At 45.2% G+C, this 15,265-nt stretch overlaps 1 protein-coding gene across 4 annotated transcripts in view; it reads left to right on the top strand.

The window, feature by feature from the left end:
- Positions 1 to 15,265, top strand: part of arhgef25a (Rho guanine nucleotide exchange factor (GEF) 25a) — a 33,456-nt gene that overhangs the window by 3,057 nt on the left and 15,134 nt on the right. The window contains exon 1 of one of the 4 annotated variants that reach the window (XM_062564576.1): positions 2,051 to 2,339. The exons of 2 other annotated variants lie outside the window; for them this stretch is intronic. In XM_062564576.1, the coding sequence (XP_062420560.1) occupies positions 2,234 to 2,339 (106 nt within the window). In that variant the 5' untranslated portion in view covers positions 2,051 to 2,233. Of the gene's footprint in view, positions 1 to 2,050; positions 2,340 to 5,220; positions 5,755 to 15,265 lie in introns of those variants that run through there. One more of the 4 variants, XM_062564574.1, reaches the window with a different exon arrangement.

Raw genomic sequence — 15,265 nt, 5'->3', positions numbered from 1 at the left:
TGATGAAATTTCCCCCCCAATCGCTGTGTTTCTCTCTCTTCTCCCTTTTGTTCTCCAATCCATATGTATGTATTTTTTTCATTTTACTTTGAATTGAGCTGTGGTATCTTAAACCTGGCTTACCTTCCACGTACACAGAGCTGCTGAACATATTTCTCTCAAATCTGCCTCTCGGCTGTCCAGACTACCAGCGGCCATGCAGCGGCCATGCAGCGGCCATGCAGCGGCCATGCAGCGGCCATGCAGCGGCCATGTAGCAGCCATGTATGCATGCATGAAGGAAACTGCACTTAATCAGCAGCATTTGATTAATCACTGCATGCACACCCTGGTCATGTTATGCGACAATTAAACTATGCTCATGATTTCCCTTTGTGCTAATTTGCACACAAAACATACCTATTATTAGTGTAGGAAACATTCGGTCATTGATGTTTTTAAATGTGGTGAACAAAACAGTAATTTAGTTTTACATTTAATTGACACAGAAATAAATATTAAGATTCATGAGAAAATGTTGAGGAACACTGACACAATCTACTACAACTACTTTTCTTTCTACAAATAAAACCATAAAAAATGATTGGAAATACTAGCGATCCAAAATGAATATGTTGAGGAATTAAGTATATTTTTAACATCTACTTTTTCTGTCTTCTGATGAAAGCACTTCATTTAAGTACAATTTAAATGACATTCTTCAATATATCCACGTAGACGAGTTATAATATAAGTTATAACATTATACTAAAATGCAGGCCCTCGTCCATATTGAGAGGCTGCGAGCGTGTGCCATCCAGCGAGGAGAGTTGATCCCAGAGGACCCCGGGACTGAACGCTGTGTGTCTGACCTTAAATGGGCAGAGATCGACCTGAAGCTGCATCGTATTGGGTTGTTAGGGCCAGAAACAGCATTACCTCACAACGGTGGATGGTGTAATTCTGTCTATTTACACACATATTGTGTATATACTGTGTTTGATAACTGATTCAAGTAGGATTAGGCTTACTTGCATAAATAGCAAATATTCTCTGACGTTGGTCAGAGAACAGTCCTGATTCTGGTATCTGACCTTTGACCTAAAGAAGAGACGCTTTCTGAGAAGTGTTCTTGTGAAATAATGTCCATCTATCTGACGTATCTGTGGACTTACCACATGAAGTCAATTTAAGTAGATGCAGGAACAATATTTACTCTGTTTTAGGTCTGTTCCTGGTCCCTACCAGCACTTGAGGGACATATCTGCTTCTACCGTTGATAATTTCTAACTTTGTCTGTGTGCTGAGCAGATGTTCTTCTTTTGTTGACTGCCAATGACATTGTGCGCTAAAAGGACAGGAGAGTGGTCTTGATGAACTTGACTGTAACACAACAAGCTGAAAGGAACTGCAGATTTGGGAGACAATTGACTTAGAACCACATGTTTATCACTGGCAGAACACAAGGCACATATACTCCACAGGAATAAGAAAAGCTGATTCCCAATTTTCATTGGTTTTTAAGAGATTTACAACTTGAATCTGACTTTATTTTCATATCTTTAATTATTTTTTTTCCAACAGAAAATCTCTTACCCCTGACAGAAAACCCTCCGGTCTGAGTCGTTATTAATGGAAAAAGCAGCAGTGTCTCTCCATGTGTGGTCCCTCGGTTTGCTTTTGTTTAATTAACATTTTTCTCCTTTGGGTGGTGTTTTAGCTTAGGCCTGAGCCTTGAACACAGTGAGCGGCAGTCCTGGAGTGTCAGCGCCAGCATTGCTGCTTCTAGAGCAAGGTTCACCGAGATAAAGAGAGGGAGGGAGACTGTGGGTCAGGTAGGGAAGGAGCTGGATGGGGAAAGGAGTGTGTGTTTGTGTGAATGTACAAAGTGTGATTTCTAATTCTGGCTGGTACGTGAGTATCGGAACATTTTTAGAAAAACAAGTCTCCGTGGGTGGTGCACCTCTCCCTTGTGTGGCGCAGAGCTCCTTGCTCAGTGCTTGGTGAGGTACTGAGGGGTACAAACGGCGAACAAATGCCCGCACAAACACAGAGCGACCCGCTTGTGCGTGTCGCTGGAGGACGCCAGCGGCGTGGTCCAGTCTGAATGGGTTAAAAACGGCAGCTCTCTGCAGGCCAGCAGCACACAAGAGAACAGGACAGAGAGCAGTACTCTTTGACTTCTTCTCCACGATGGGACCTCGGCCAAAAGGCAAAAATAAAAAAAAACCTGTCCCCCTCACACTTGTCCAGAATGCCAGTTTGCCTTAATTGGCGCTCAGCTGAGAGAGACGACGGGAGGGAGAAAAAGAGCAAGGAACTAAGGGAGGAAAAAGCGAGGCAGATGGAGGAAGGAAAATGTAAGTGAAGCATATTTTGGCAGGATTTCAGCAGGCTGATGGGGTGGGGAGAGGCTAATGTCAGAGGGGGTTGGGGAACTCGCTGCTAAAAAGCTGAACTGAGGCTGCCTCTAGCTATTACTATACATGCTTACGTAATATCCGTTTGCTTTATTTGCATGTTTCTTCTGCCGCTTATGTTTGTGTGCATTAATTGTGTACATTATGAATGACTTTTACTGCACAGGATGTGTATATTATATATATATATTGGTATTACAGAAATGCCCCTGCAGAAGAACATGAAGAAATTCATCTTGTTCATTTGCACGAGCTGATTCATACATCATTCTCAAAATTCCTCTCTGAACATGCCTTCTGAATGTGACTGACTGTCTCCCACACTGAGCGGAAAGACAACTTAAAAGCGCACATTCATGTACCAGTGAGCTTATCTTTAGCAAGCCTTTCAAGTATGTTGTGATCGTAGAGGGAGAAAGAGAGAAAGATGCACATCTCACCTCACATCCCCCTCTGCCCTGTGCAAGGCCCATATTTTTGTTACATTTTTAATGGCAAAAACATTGATATATGAACATAGAGTAAAACAAAACGTGCACGCCTTTGGCGCTCTGTAGAGGCTCTTCGAAGTAGGTGAACCCACCAATCAACTTCATGCAACAAGTAGAAATGCCTGCGACTGGGCGTAACACACTCAGGGACGCTTCAACTTAAGAGCGCATAAAAAGATCTCCCTTCATGAACATCGAACTCATCCCAAGAGCGGCGTGTTCTTTGGTATCTCTCCGCTGGGTAGTGTGCGTTTGTGCAAAGCGCAACCCTCGGTTTCTTCTCCTGCTTCTTGCAATCCCTGTGTTCCGCTGTCATATCCTTTGTTTCGTAAGCCTCTTTGAACTGTGCTCCTAGTGCTCCTATACCCAGGGCGCGTTTTGGCAACCGTTTCAGCGTCCGACAAGTGGAGACATTCAGCGGAGCTGTTCAATATTCCACTGGTGAATTGCCCGTGCAATCACAGTCGCTTAAAGCATCCATTAAAAGCAAAAAGAAAGGCAGTGATGGAGGGAGGCCGGGAGGAGGAAGCGGGGGCGGGGGCGGGGGGTTTGTGATCCATCAATTTCCCTGCAGAGTGGAAACGCAGAACATATGATATCATATCTATCCAAAGTGGATTTGTCTTTTTTTTTACATGGTACAGTTGCTTCAGTCAGCCCTGTGCACCTGTGAGTGACGGGGAGAGAGCGTGGGTCTACCCTGCTCGTGTGCGAAAGGGGGGGGGGGGGGGGGTGAGGCAGACCAGCCCCCTCTGCCCCCCATCCGTCTCCTGCAGGTGACAGAAACGTCCTGACAGCAACCTGCCACACCGCCCTGTCACCGTGGAGACAGACAATAGGGAGACGGCACAGCCTACTTCGCAGCCCACCTCAGGGGTGTGCGTCGCTGTGCACGTGCGCGTGCGTGCGCGTTGGTCAAGGGCCAGCCGTTACTCGTCTTTCCGCCTGTGCCACCAAAGAGGGAGCTGAGTGGGTGCTCGTCTTTCTTGCAGTAGCCACGTGGTGATTTGCACGCGGCCGGATGGCAGCTTGTGCGAGAGGAGCGTGGCGTGGTGCTCGCTGAAAATGTGCAGTGACATCATTCACACACTGAGTCACAAACTCAGCAGCTTCGGGCTAATGAAACGATGCGTCTCACTCAGGACATGATTGGTTGGGTCACAGAATATGCAGTGTTTGATATCTGCATCATCGCCGACCTTTGTCCTCTTCCTGCCTGGGCCAGATGTGTCTTAAGTTGTGTCCTATGCAGACATGTCAGCAGAGTCATCTGTAAGAGTGACTGTAATGTCATCATGTAGTGTGGAATGAAATGAATGTGCTGTGATGTAAAGTACACATGTAAAGGGTGTATTGTAGCGTTAGGACATACACAATGTCAGCAGTTTCCGGCTTCAGCATAATCACGACCTGGACAATGAGAGGCTTTATGAAGATGACAGGTTGTGTGTGTCTATGTGTGTGTGTGTGTGTTTGGTCCGGTGATTTCAGACTCACCCGTGTCACTCTGTCTTTTGATCTCTTCTCCCAACTGCTTCTATTTTGATTCTGGTGTACCATTAAAGATACTGTTGGGCAGGCGTAGTAATACAGAGGGGTACACAGAGTTATTCCTCAATAGGATGAAAGACTGACATCACTATCGTTGTTTTAGCGATGAATGTTTTTCAATTTCCATATAATATATCGTTAAACGTCGTGAGCTTTAAAAAAACGAAAAATACTGTAATAATAAAAGTAAAAAAAATACTTTATTTGTCAGGTGAAATGATGGTTAAATGTTGCATGTGAGGGCTAAATGCAGACGCACGAGCACACACAGAATGACTGCCAACGTGCTGGCATTGTGAAATTTGAGACTCCATGGAAACAAAAAGAAAGAAAGAAAAAAACAAAAACCTTGCCTAGCTGGCCTTATGATTTAAATGAGCACACAAGTCAATGTTGAAGGGAAAGGCCCCTGTGATCCATGAAGTGGACTTTCACACTGTCAGTTGAGCACACTTATGGACGGCTTACTGGGAAAATACATGACACCTCCAACCCAACATGGCCTCCCCTCCGTGAATAGCTTCATGTATCCTTACACAGTTACTATTTCCAGGAGAGCTGGATTTCCAGTAGAGAGGGAGGCACGTTGTCTGGTCTCGGGGTTGGATAGCTGCAGACGAAGAGAAACAGAGGACAGTGAGAGAGAAAATAAGGGGAGTGGGAACCTTACCCTGGAAGAGCAGCAACTGGAGCTGCAGACTCCACCCTTCTCACCCCTCCCCTCACTCCCTCTCTCTCTCTCTCTCTCTCTCTCTCTCTCTCGCTTTCTGAAACAGTCTCCCAGTCTGTCATTTGTCCAGGCAGTTCACAGAGGGGAGAGCTCAGCTCCCAAAAGAAAACAGAGGGGGATAAAGAGAGACAGAGAGTAGGGCAGCACATCCAATATAACCATAAGCTCGCTGGAATGTTTCCCTGGCTGATGATCACCATCTGAAAAAAAAAAAACCCCTGTGTGCTTGGATTCCTTCTTGGCTCTTTTGTGGACTCTTTCTCTTCCTCTCGGTCTGGATGTGGACTTGAAGTCTGTCGGCGGTCAACTGAGGAGGAAGCGTGACTGACGACTTTGTGGATTTACACTTTGAGGAGTGAACCTCTGCGCGTGAGGCTGCGAGAGCGAGACTTGAGAGACAGAGGGGGTGGTGGTGGGGGGGGGGGGGTGGAAGAGAGAGTGCCGGGCCATGCCCACCCCTGCTCATGGTTCAGCAGCATGAAAGGGGGCCACCATCACCATCGCCACCACCGAGGCTGTGGCTGCCAACACTTGTTCCGAAAAGTCCTTGTCAAGTGTGGCTGCTGCTATGCCCGAGTCAGAGGTCAGTGACACGCACACAAATAAAAACACACCGGCTTTTTTTTTTTTTTTTTACAGAGTTGGTCATTGTTGCTCCAGGTTTCGTTGCCTTTTTAAGTTGTACTGTGCTTTAATAATGTCCGTGTTAGGGCTGTGACACGTGACTCTCCTGCACATTCACTCGCAGCTCTTCTCCTGCACATTTTCTTACACATCCACCCACATCTCCCTTATCTCTCCCTCCATTCCTGCAAGCGTATGCTAATGGTTTAAGTGTAAGCTTCAAACCTTCTGCCTGCTCTCTCCGCCTCTAGCTGAAGCAACAGATGTGTGTCACATACACATCAGAGCAGGCGAAGAAATTAAGCCCTTCCCACGTAGGACTTTACAGTGAGAATAAGGAAAGCCTCATTATGATGAGTGTGTGTCAGTCGGGTATGTGCAGCACATGGATGGATGAAACCCACAGTGGGAGCTGCAGTAACCAGCAGGGATCTCCCCTCTGAATCCATATCTCTATCTTATCTATCTCTCAGCAGCAGGCCAAAAGAATCGCAACAGCAGCAGGCAGCATTATGTTGTTCCAACACGGCTAAAGGTCAGACCAAACTCAAAGACAACCCAAGGTAGCATCAGGAATCAGGAATCAGGAATCGGGATGTATCTGAGAAAAAAATTACAAATCAAAATCTTTTCTCTTGGTCCGCACACACACACGCACACACACACACACACACACACACACACACACACACACACACACACACACACACACACACACTCACACATTTATACACACACACACTCACTCCGGGCCTCCTGTCACAGAGCCTCGGAAAAGAAAAGTTTAAACAGTAAGAGTCACCGAAAGCTCAATATGAGTTTATGCAACGGTACCACGCTGTGTGTTTTGAACCTACTTCAAAGGGAGCCGTGGATCTACCTGCTGAGGCCCTGCACACGGGGCGGGGGGCTTTTCATACTACTGGCCAGCGATGTCGGATACATACCTCAGATTCCTCCAGTTTAATCTCATATGTAATGGATATTCTCCCTTTCCATAGCCTGAAGCTCCTCGCTGCAGCTCAGCCATGCTCTCATAGAAAATACACACAGACACACACTTCACCTCATGATCTGATTTTACTATCGCAGCAGATGAAATATGAGAGCTCGACCCCCTCTGGAGAAACCACATTATAAAACTCCAGCAGTCTCTCAGACTACTTCTAACTATTTATGTGAAGCTGTGCGCTCTTTGAAACCTCTTCATAGAGCATGTTAAGTACATTTGTATGTTGCTACCACTGGTTTTAGCCCCACTGGGAGCTCACACACAATCCTCAGCAATACTGTGAAGCAGTTTCAATAATTCCCACGAAGATATTTAATAGTGCTTTCGCTTCTTTAATATAGGATCTCTTCTCTGACATTTCATTTAATAAACTAAACTTACGAGGACCCTGTTATTCCCGTTGTGGTGTTTACAGGAAAAACACTGAACAATGCAGGTTTGACCCCAAAAGCACCGCCTCCGCACTGACGGTCCCAAGACAATGTCCCCGCCGGTCAAGCATGTCACCGCTTTAAGTGATGTCTTACTTTTTTCAAAATGAAACAATAGCTGACCGGCTTTTCAGCTACGATAAATGCAGTCAATATACACTGCTACGTGAGAGAGACAAATTTCTAACGTGACTCAAACCTCAACAACAAAGACTTTCTCCTGCATACTCCATTTCGCCGCCGCGACAGGCTGTCTTAGGAAACTGTACGAGACAAAACTGTTTACGACGCGGTTGCATCATTCATGAAGGAAACGAGGAAATGATCGTTCACTGCGTGATTGATTCCCTGCTGAGGCAACAGAGCACCTGCGTGCGTGCTGAATGATAACACTGATCAGTGGGCCATTTGGCCACATGTGTATCTGTCAGGCGCCTCCATTCACACACACACTCGCTCAGATCAACACACTCACCTGACGCTATCAGCGAATAAATGACTAAACTTATTTCAGCTGCTTTCACCCCGAGATTAACGACCGGCCCATGATGGCCATCACTTGAATGCAGAAAAGGGATCTGCAGTGCGTCAGAAAAACAGGCAAATCGATGCCTTTCTGCGGCCTTATTAAGACTACCCTGGCAACATGATTTTTTTTTCCACTTCCTAATCAATGCTTAATGAAACCAAAAGAACAGTACAGAGTCCTTAGCTAATGTGTAAATGCGTGTAGGGATTTGTTGCTGCAGTGTGTGTGTGTGTGTGTGAATATGACAATAGATGAACATGAGTGCCGGGGAAAGAGGAGAGGGATTATGGATCCGAGCAGTACTCAACATGATAGAGAAAGCCAGAAAGATGGAGAGATGGGTGTAATGAAAGAGAAAAGACTCTCTTCAGCTCTGATGTGTGATCAACTTTGAGAAATGTGTGTATTGTGTGAGAGAAAGGTGGAATAAAGCATTTAATATCAGACATTTGAGATATACATGGAGGCTTTTAATAAATATGTGTTTCTTTCTTGGGAACAAGGAGCAAGTTTCAAGTTCACGTACATAAAAACTCCGAAGGATGCTGAACATGTTCTTTTTATATATAAAGGGTTATGTTAAACATACCAGTTCACCGCAGTGCAAACAATATCCTTTCTACATCCCATCTTCACTGCAGCACAGCCTCCTACACACGTAATGGCATTAGGGATGCGCGCTTACGTAAATCTAACATCAACTGAGGTAAGTGCCTCAAGATGCTTCAGAATGCCTTTGAGAACACATTTTAGAACAGCTCTGTCCTCGGATGATGAGGACGATATACAATATAACTGAATCAGACATGCATACATTTATGAAATGTATTTTTAAAGTGATTTGGCAAACATTTGCAACATTTTTAAAACTGCATTGAAAGACATGAAGGTGTTAAAATGAGAAACAACATAAAGCTGGAGTTGAAATGAGTTACAATAATATTGTTGTTGTTGTTGTAACAAACACATTTTATTTCATGTACAAATGTATTGTAAATGTAGCTATGTTAAATATGTCTGGTTTTCCTGGAAACGGTGGTTTAGCTCTGATCAGCTGGCTACCAGCAGTGACAGGCTTAAAGCCTTATTTCACTCTCTCATTATTTTCTCATGCATATATAAATATCTCCAGTTATGTCTTTCTTCTCAACATGTCCCTGACCTGTAGCATTTTTCCCAGTAAGCAGCTTTACATCCGTCTGGGAGCTTAGGTGGAAAGGACTTGGCTGCAGAGCAACTAAAGAAACTTTTCTATTTATGGACCCAAAATATCCATTACTTCTTCCATCACTCACCTTTCTCACATCACTTTCATCTCTTCTCTTCTCTTGTTATGTTCCTGTTAAGAAGGAAAAGGCTATTTTCTGCTTTGCATGTGAAAAAAAAAAAATTGGCTATTGAATAGAACTACCTTAAAAAGGTGTTTCCCCATTGCTTCTGTTCATCCACTGCACAGACCCACACATGCAAACAGAAATACACGTCCATGCATCATTGGCAACCGGATACATTTTTTTATCTGAAGTTCTAATTGTATTAACCAATATCTACAATATAAAATTATTTATTTTCTTGTTGTTAAGAACACCCTTTGTACTTTTCAGCTACTTGGTGATGTTGCGATTTAAAACTGTCTGTCTGCCTTTTCTAGAGACGATTGTAATAAATGACTTGCTTGGCGTGGTGTCCCCTCGTCCTCCTCCACACACCCGAGGGGGTGACGCTGTCACGGCCTCTGGAGGTGCTGGGGCTCAATGCCTTGCTCTGTTGCGCAGGTTTGATCCCCGGGTTTCTCTAAAACCTATGAATGATTTGGTTTAAAAGTCACAAAGCAGCGAGGGGGACAGAACCGACGTGTCTTTTTAACCGTCTTTGTCGTTGGCTTATAAGGCCGACTTGAGACATTATGGAAAAAGCAACAGAAATAGCTGAAATTGAAGGTATGCTGCTGGCCTACTGCTGTGGCCCTGCCTTGTGTTTTGGCAGTCTGAGATATTTTTAAACTTTTCACTCCAGCTCAGGCCTCGTCATCTCGCCCTCCCACCCGACCGCCTGTCTCCTCTCCCCTGTGCAACCAATCTCCTCCATGTTGTTTCTCGCTCACACGGGATAAAGATAAAATGACAGAAACAGTGAGAAAAAGAAAAAAAAAAAACAGGTCTCCCAGCTGAATGAAGAAATCACAGTCTGACTTTTGGGTGTTGCATGATTTGCCGGCTTGGAATGTGAGCACCTAGTGAGGCATTAGGATCATTCCTGGGGCATTTTCATCTCTCCTCCTCCTCCTCCTCCTCCTCCCCCAGCTGTGCCTCTCTCCCTCCTCGCACTGGTCTGCATGCAGCCGGTCAGCCAGTTATTAATCATGTCTTCTCCCCCTTTTCATTTCACCGTCTCCTTCTCTCTCGGGCTCGAGCAAACGACTTTGTCCCGACACATTTCCAGGTCTCCCATGCCCCTCTCTTCGTCTTCCTCCCACTTTCTTTCCCTCTTCCTCTGGGCTCTGTTTGTAAACGTGCAGAGGGGAAGAATGAGGGAACAAATTAGGAAACACGGGAGTGCATTCCATACCTTGTTTAGAAAGAATTCTCCCACAGCGCAGAGGGGGGAGAAAAGCTGCTTCTCCCCAGCGAGTCCACCGCCACTTTCAGCCCATATGGCTCTTTATACTTCAGGGGCGTCACGACATTTGTTCGTACACTTACTGTTGCTTTAATCACTGAGGTTTCGCTCCCCCGCTGACCCCTAACCCCTGAGAAACCGCCCTGAACAGCGCTCAAAGCACAGCAAACGATGCCAAGCGGCGTTATTGGAAGCGGTTGTGGTTGTGTCGAATAAGCGGGCTTGAGTTGTGACTACAGTTTCCACAATGGCTGTTGTATTGTGACTTGAATCCTCCCGTGTGTCTCTCCGCGGACCGGAGGTCAGTTGTCGAGGAGAGCTGGATATCCTTGCAAAAGAGAATCCTTGATAAATCAAGACTGAAACTGATGGAAGTCGTTCGCTCTGTTCCCATCCGCAGACAACCCGTGTCATCGTGGAGGAATGCCAAAAGGAAGAGGCGTTTTTAAACGGAGGGAATTCAGTGATTAGGGAAAGGATCAAAGAAAGCTCTTGCTCGACAGTCTTCCATAAACCTCTCCTCTTGTTTCTGCCTGCTCCACTACATTGTCAGCAAACAAGAATTGGCCTGACTTCCTGTCCTTTGTCAGCAGTTGCCATTGATTGTTCCCACAGACACTCCCTCACAATTTAGCCAGCAGTTAATCCTTTGCATGTTATACTGAAACTCTCTGGTCTCCTAAAAGTTAAGACAACAGCCTGCAGGTAACTGCCTCCACTCTCTGTGTTTCACATCAAATATCATGTAAACGTCTGTTTCTAATAACTACATTTTGTGTGTCTTTGTCACAGATGGGTAGGTGATATTTTGTGTGTGTGTGTGTGTGTGTGTGTGTGTGTGGGCCTACATGTGTAAGTTGAGACAAATGATGGCCAATCTTTTGTGCTGGTGTCTCCCACTCGGTCTCCCTTGTGGGCTTCGTTGCTATGGTAATTAGAGAGGTCCGGAGCCAGGAATGAGCGTTTCTGGAAAGCCCATCAGGTCGGACTGAGGATAGCTGTACCAGCTCGTCTCCATCCACAGTTTGGTGGATCACCATGAGAGCTTCACTTTTTGTTCATCCCGTGAATGAAGAATTCCTGATATCCAGCTCTCCTCGTAGGCACCCTGTCGGTCACAGCTGCCACATGGAATAAAAGTGGCTTTTAATTTGCTTCGTGTTCACAGCCCCCTCGGACTTAATGGCAGCCTTGTTTACCCCTAAACAGAAGTGAGAGCTGTTCTCTGCCTTTTCCCTCCTCTAGAGTGTACGTGTGTGCCCAAATAATCATGGTAATGATGAGCAGTACCCAGTGGGTGTGCACTGTTGCTGCCTGCTTCTAAAGAGGCTGAAATGGTAGTGTAGATCACCACTATGATTATTACACACACACACACACACACACACAGGTGCAAACCCACACTAAAGCAGAGACACTGCAAGGTCACGCAAGGGCTGTGATATGTTAGCTCCACATTCACGAGCTGCAACATTTCAATGATGTACACATTAATGCATCAAAAATAATTCTAATGAGCCATTTTGCACAATGGGTACTTTTATTTTTGATACTTAAAAAGCTTCTCTATTCCAGTGTTTGTGAAAAATATTTAATGCGACCTACTTTAAAATAGACCTACCAATCAAGTGGGAGGGGAGAAAATGGGTGAACTTTTCATTTTATTTGACTTGAATTTCAAAACAATGTTAAGATTTAGGCTGCTTCGAATGGCTGGAAGCTGTATTGTAGAAATAAATGCTAAATAATAAAAAATTGATTTGGCCACTAGCACCTTTGAGTCCTTTGACCCAATCTTTGGGAACCACTGATGCCATATTATGTCCCTGAATATTGTTTCGTGCAGTGGGAAGAGACAGTGGAGTATCGTGTACCTGAGGAGCGAAGGGGCTCAGCCTCTGCTTGCTGTAATCAGAGCTTCTCTTTGCTTTGTTAACAAAGTTGGGCGGGCCACACATGCTTTTAGTGCATGTGAGCGTTGCCCCACTGGCTGCTCTGGTAATGTACTTGTGTGAGTGTAGGATCCACTAAGGGCTGGCAGATTAATGCAAATATGTCAATGCAACAGATACCTACATCTCGCTTGAAGATCGATTCTGGCGTCAATAGGATCGATGCAAAAAAGAGTGAGTTTCTCTCTTCTAAACCAATGTTTTATAGAATCCTGTGTTGGTTTGAAGTTGTCTTTATTTAAACAACACACGCTTTGACAACCACCCCGGCTAGTTACTCCAGACCACTGTGGTGCTTTTTCATAGCTGTGAATGATGGTTGATGGTATTTTTTTTATGGTAGTTTGATTTAAGTTGTCTTTGTTTTATGAAAACAAATAAAAAACTTGATAGTACGTTACGTAACGTAAAAGTGATTTACTTTGGAAGAGCAACATGAAATATAGGAATAAACTGCTTATAATTGATTATTGTTCTATTTTACATGGTGCTAGGTGGACATTTTCAATTATCAACTCATTTATTTTCCTGTTATTGAGGATGCATCGTGTGACTCATGGCTCTAAGGATATCTTTTTTTCATATTTATTTGAAATACAGCATGGAAGCATGGGATTGTTGGCCCCTATGATTGGGGGAGGGATGGTGAAAGCCGTTGTATTATGTCCTCTGTGAAAGAATATCACTGCCATTAAACTGGATCATGTGATCACCACTGTAAACTGGATCTTGAAATTGAAATACCACTGAATGCACTTTAATATACTTGTACTTTGACATTACAATCTTTAGGTCCAAATTTCTGTTTTCACATGAAGGGAGATTTTCGACATTTGAAATCATCCCGCTACAGAAGGTAGACATATATTTTGTTTTACAATCTCGGGGGGCGCAACAGTGGACATCTCGCATGAGAGAATCAGTGGCTCTGGAGGAATGTCTGGAGTTTTCCAGTTCCCGACCGGCTGCAGCAACAGCAGAGTAAAAACTACTGTGTTGGGAGACACTGCCGAGATGGACGCAGCAGCTGTGGCGCGTGTGTCACAGCCGAGGACTCTTTCAAAAGACCTCGTGTCTGAATCCCTCTTTCACGACGCCTCATTGACAACAGCAATTGATAAGATGCTTCATTGACAGAGGGCTGACCCTGACGGCTCGTTTTGTGTGTCTCTGGACTGTCTGTTGTCTTGTGTGTTGATGGAATCAGAGCAGTGTGTGTGTGTCTGCACAAACTAGGTCAGTAGGAGGACAGGAAATCTCTGTTCACTTGTGTGTCTGACATCGATGTGTTTCTCCTCGCACGCAAAGAACCACGCAGTGACAATGGGTGTACTTCTGCATACAGGTCTACATGTTTCTAGATCGCTTGTTTGCTGTGTATTAGAAAGGCGACATGGGCCCATTTGCCTGTATTTGACAGATGTGCTTAAAGCTAATTTGCTGCTCACCTATATCATCTCCACGTCGGCCCATCATCGGCTCCGTCTCCCCTCTTTCTGCCGCTCATTTACATATTTGTTCATTTTAACAGGAAAGATGAATCCGCCTGATCGTTTCAGGGGATGTCTAATGTTTGAAGGTTTAGTAGCTTGAGCCAAACCGTGCACAATCCCCACTAGAGAAGAGAAGAGAGATTTTGTACTCTTTCCTTCACTCCCGCCTCGCTGTCTTATCTGCCAGCTGGTTTCGCGCGTCGAGCTTGTGCTGGTCTCAGCTCCGGGGCAGAGCGGGGCCGTGCATCAGAGGAGCTTTGTGACCTGATCCCTAATCCCAGGACACAAGTAAAAAAGCCCTGCAGTGCAGAGGGGGGGGGGGGGGGGGGGGGGGCGGGTTATGGTGCAGAAGAGGTGGCAGCACGTCGTAAAAGGGGGAAGGAGTCAGGATGATGAAGGGATGAGGGAGGACAGGATGAAGAGGGAAGAGCCAAGTGCCAGGATTTATTAGAAGCAGAAGCAGCAAAAACAAAGGACACATGAAACAGCATGTGGCCAAAGAAGGAGACAAAAAAAGGAGGCAAAAAGTCAGGGGGTTAGAAAAAGGTAAAAACAAAACAAACAAAAAATCCCTTTTCATTGCAAAGAATTTCTGCTGAAAAGCACAAAATAAAATCTTAATGGTTTTGTTGTTTTCACAAAGGTTCAACACAGGATAAAGGGTTTCCGGTCACGTGCATCTGGTACTAAGTGCCCTTTATTGTCTCCCAAGTCCATCAGTCTGCACATCTGAGTGCCTGGGTGCAGCACAGGTCTGCTAGTTGATGGGAAGTGTGTCCATTTCCTCTGAGTCGCTGAAATGTCGAGCCCGGGCTGAAGTGCACGAGGCGGAGGAGGCAATGAATGACTGAAGGAGAATAAAGAAGATAAGCACGGTGTTCTGTTGAGTTGTTGGCGATGTCTGGTGGCTGTGTGTTGATGTGTGTTGACCGCTGCCCCTCTCACAACCCTTGTGATCTTTGAGGTTGCTGGTATTGATTGGTAAGCGGAGCTGGACATTAACATGTTTGACACCGTAGTGACCGGGCAGGTCGCCTGTCTCCTATTTGCTTTTTTTTTGTATTTGCTGACGGATAGATAGCGGCCACACATATGGACAGCTACCTTGTGCATGTGACATTTTCGTGCACTCGCAAGTGTGTGGGCACCTGCATGTCTGTCTGTATTTGTGGAATCCAGTGATGCCTAATTTGCCCGTACTGTCCCAAGAGGCTGTAGGGTTGATGGAGAGCTTAGAGTGGGGCAGCTGTGAACAAGTTTGCTCCATTACAGCCAACGCTTTTAGCCTGATTTGTTGGCTCAGCAGCAGTCACTTATCAACTGATCAATAAAGGGAAGTTGGACCAAACTTCTTCAGGGAGACCCATGCTTAAAGCCCACCCATCCACACCATCTGCCCACAAACACCAGGTTTCTTTGTCCTTATTTCAAAAA

Source organism: Pungitius pungitius, chromosome 1 (genome assembly GCF_949316345.1).
Source record: "Pungitius pungitius chromosome 1, fPunPun2.1, whole genome shotgun sequence".
NCBI classification, from domain to species: domain Eukaryota; kingdom Metazoa; phylum Chordata; class Actinopteri; order Perciformes; family Gasterosteidae; genus Pungitius; species Pungitius pungitius.
This window is presented reverse-complemented; position numbering and strand designations above follow the sequence as displayed.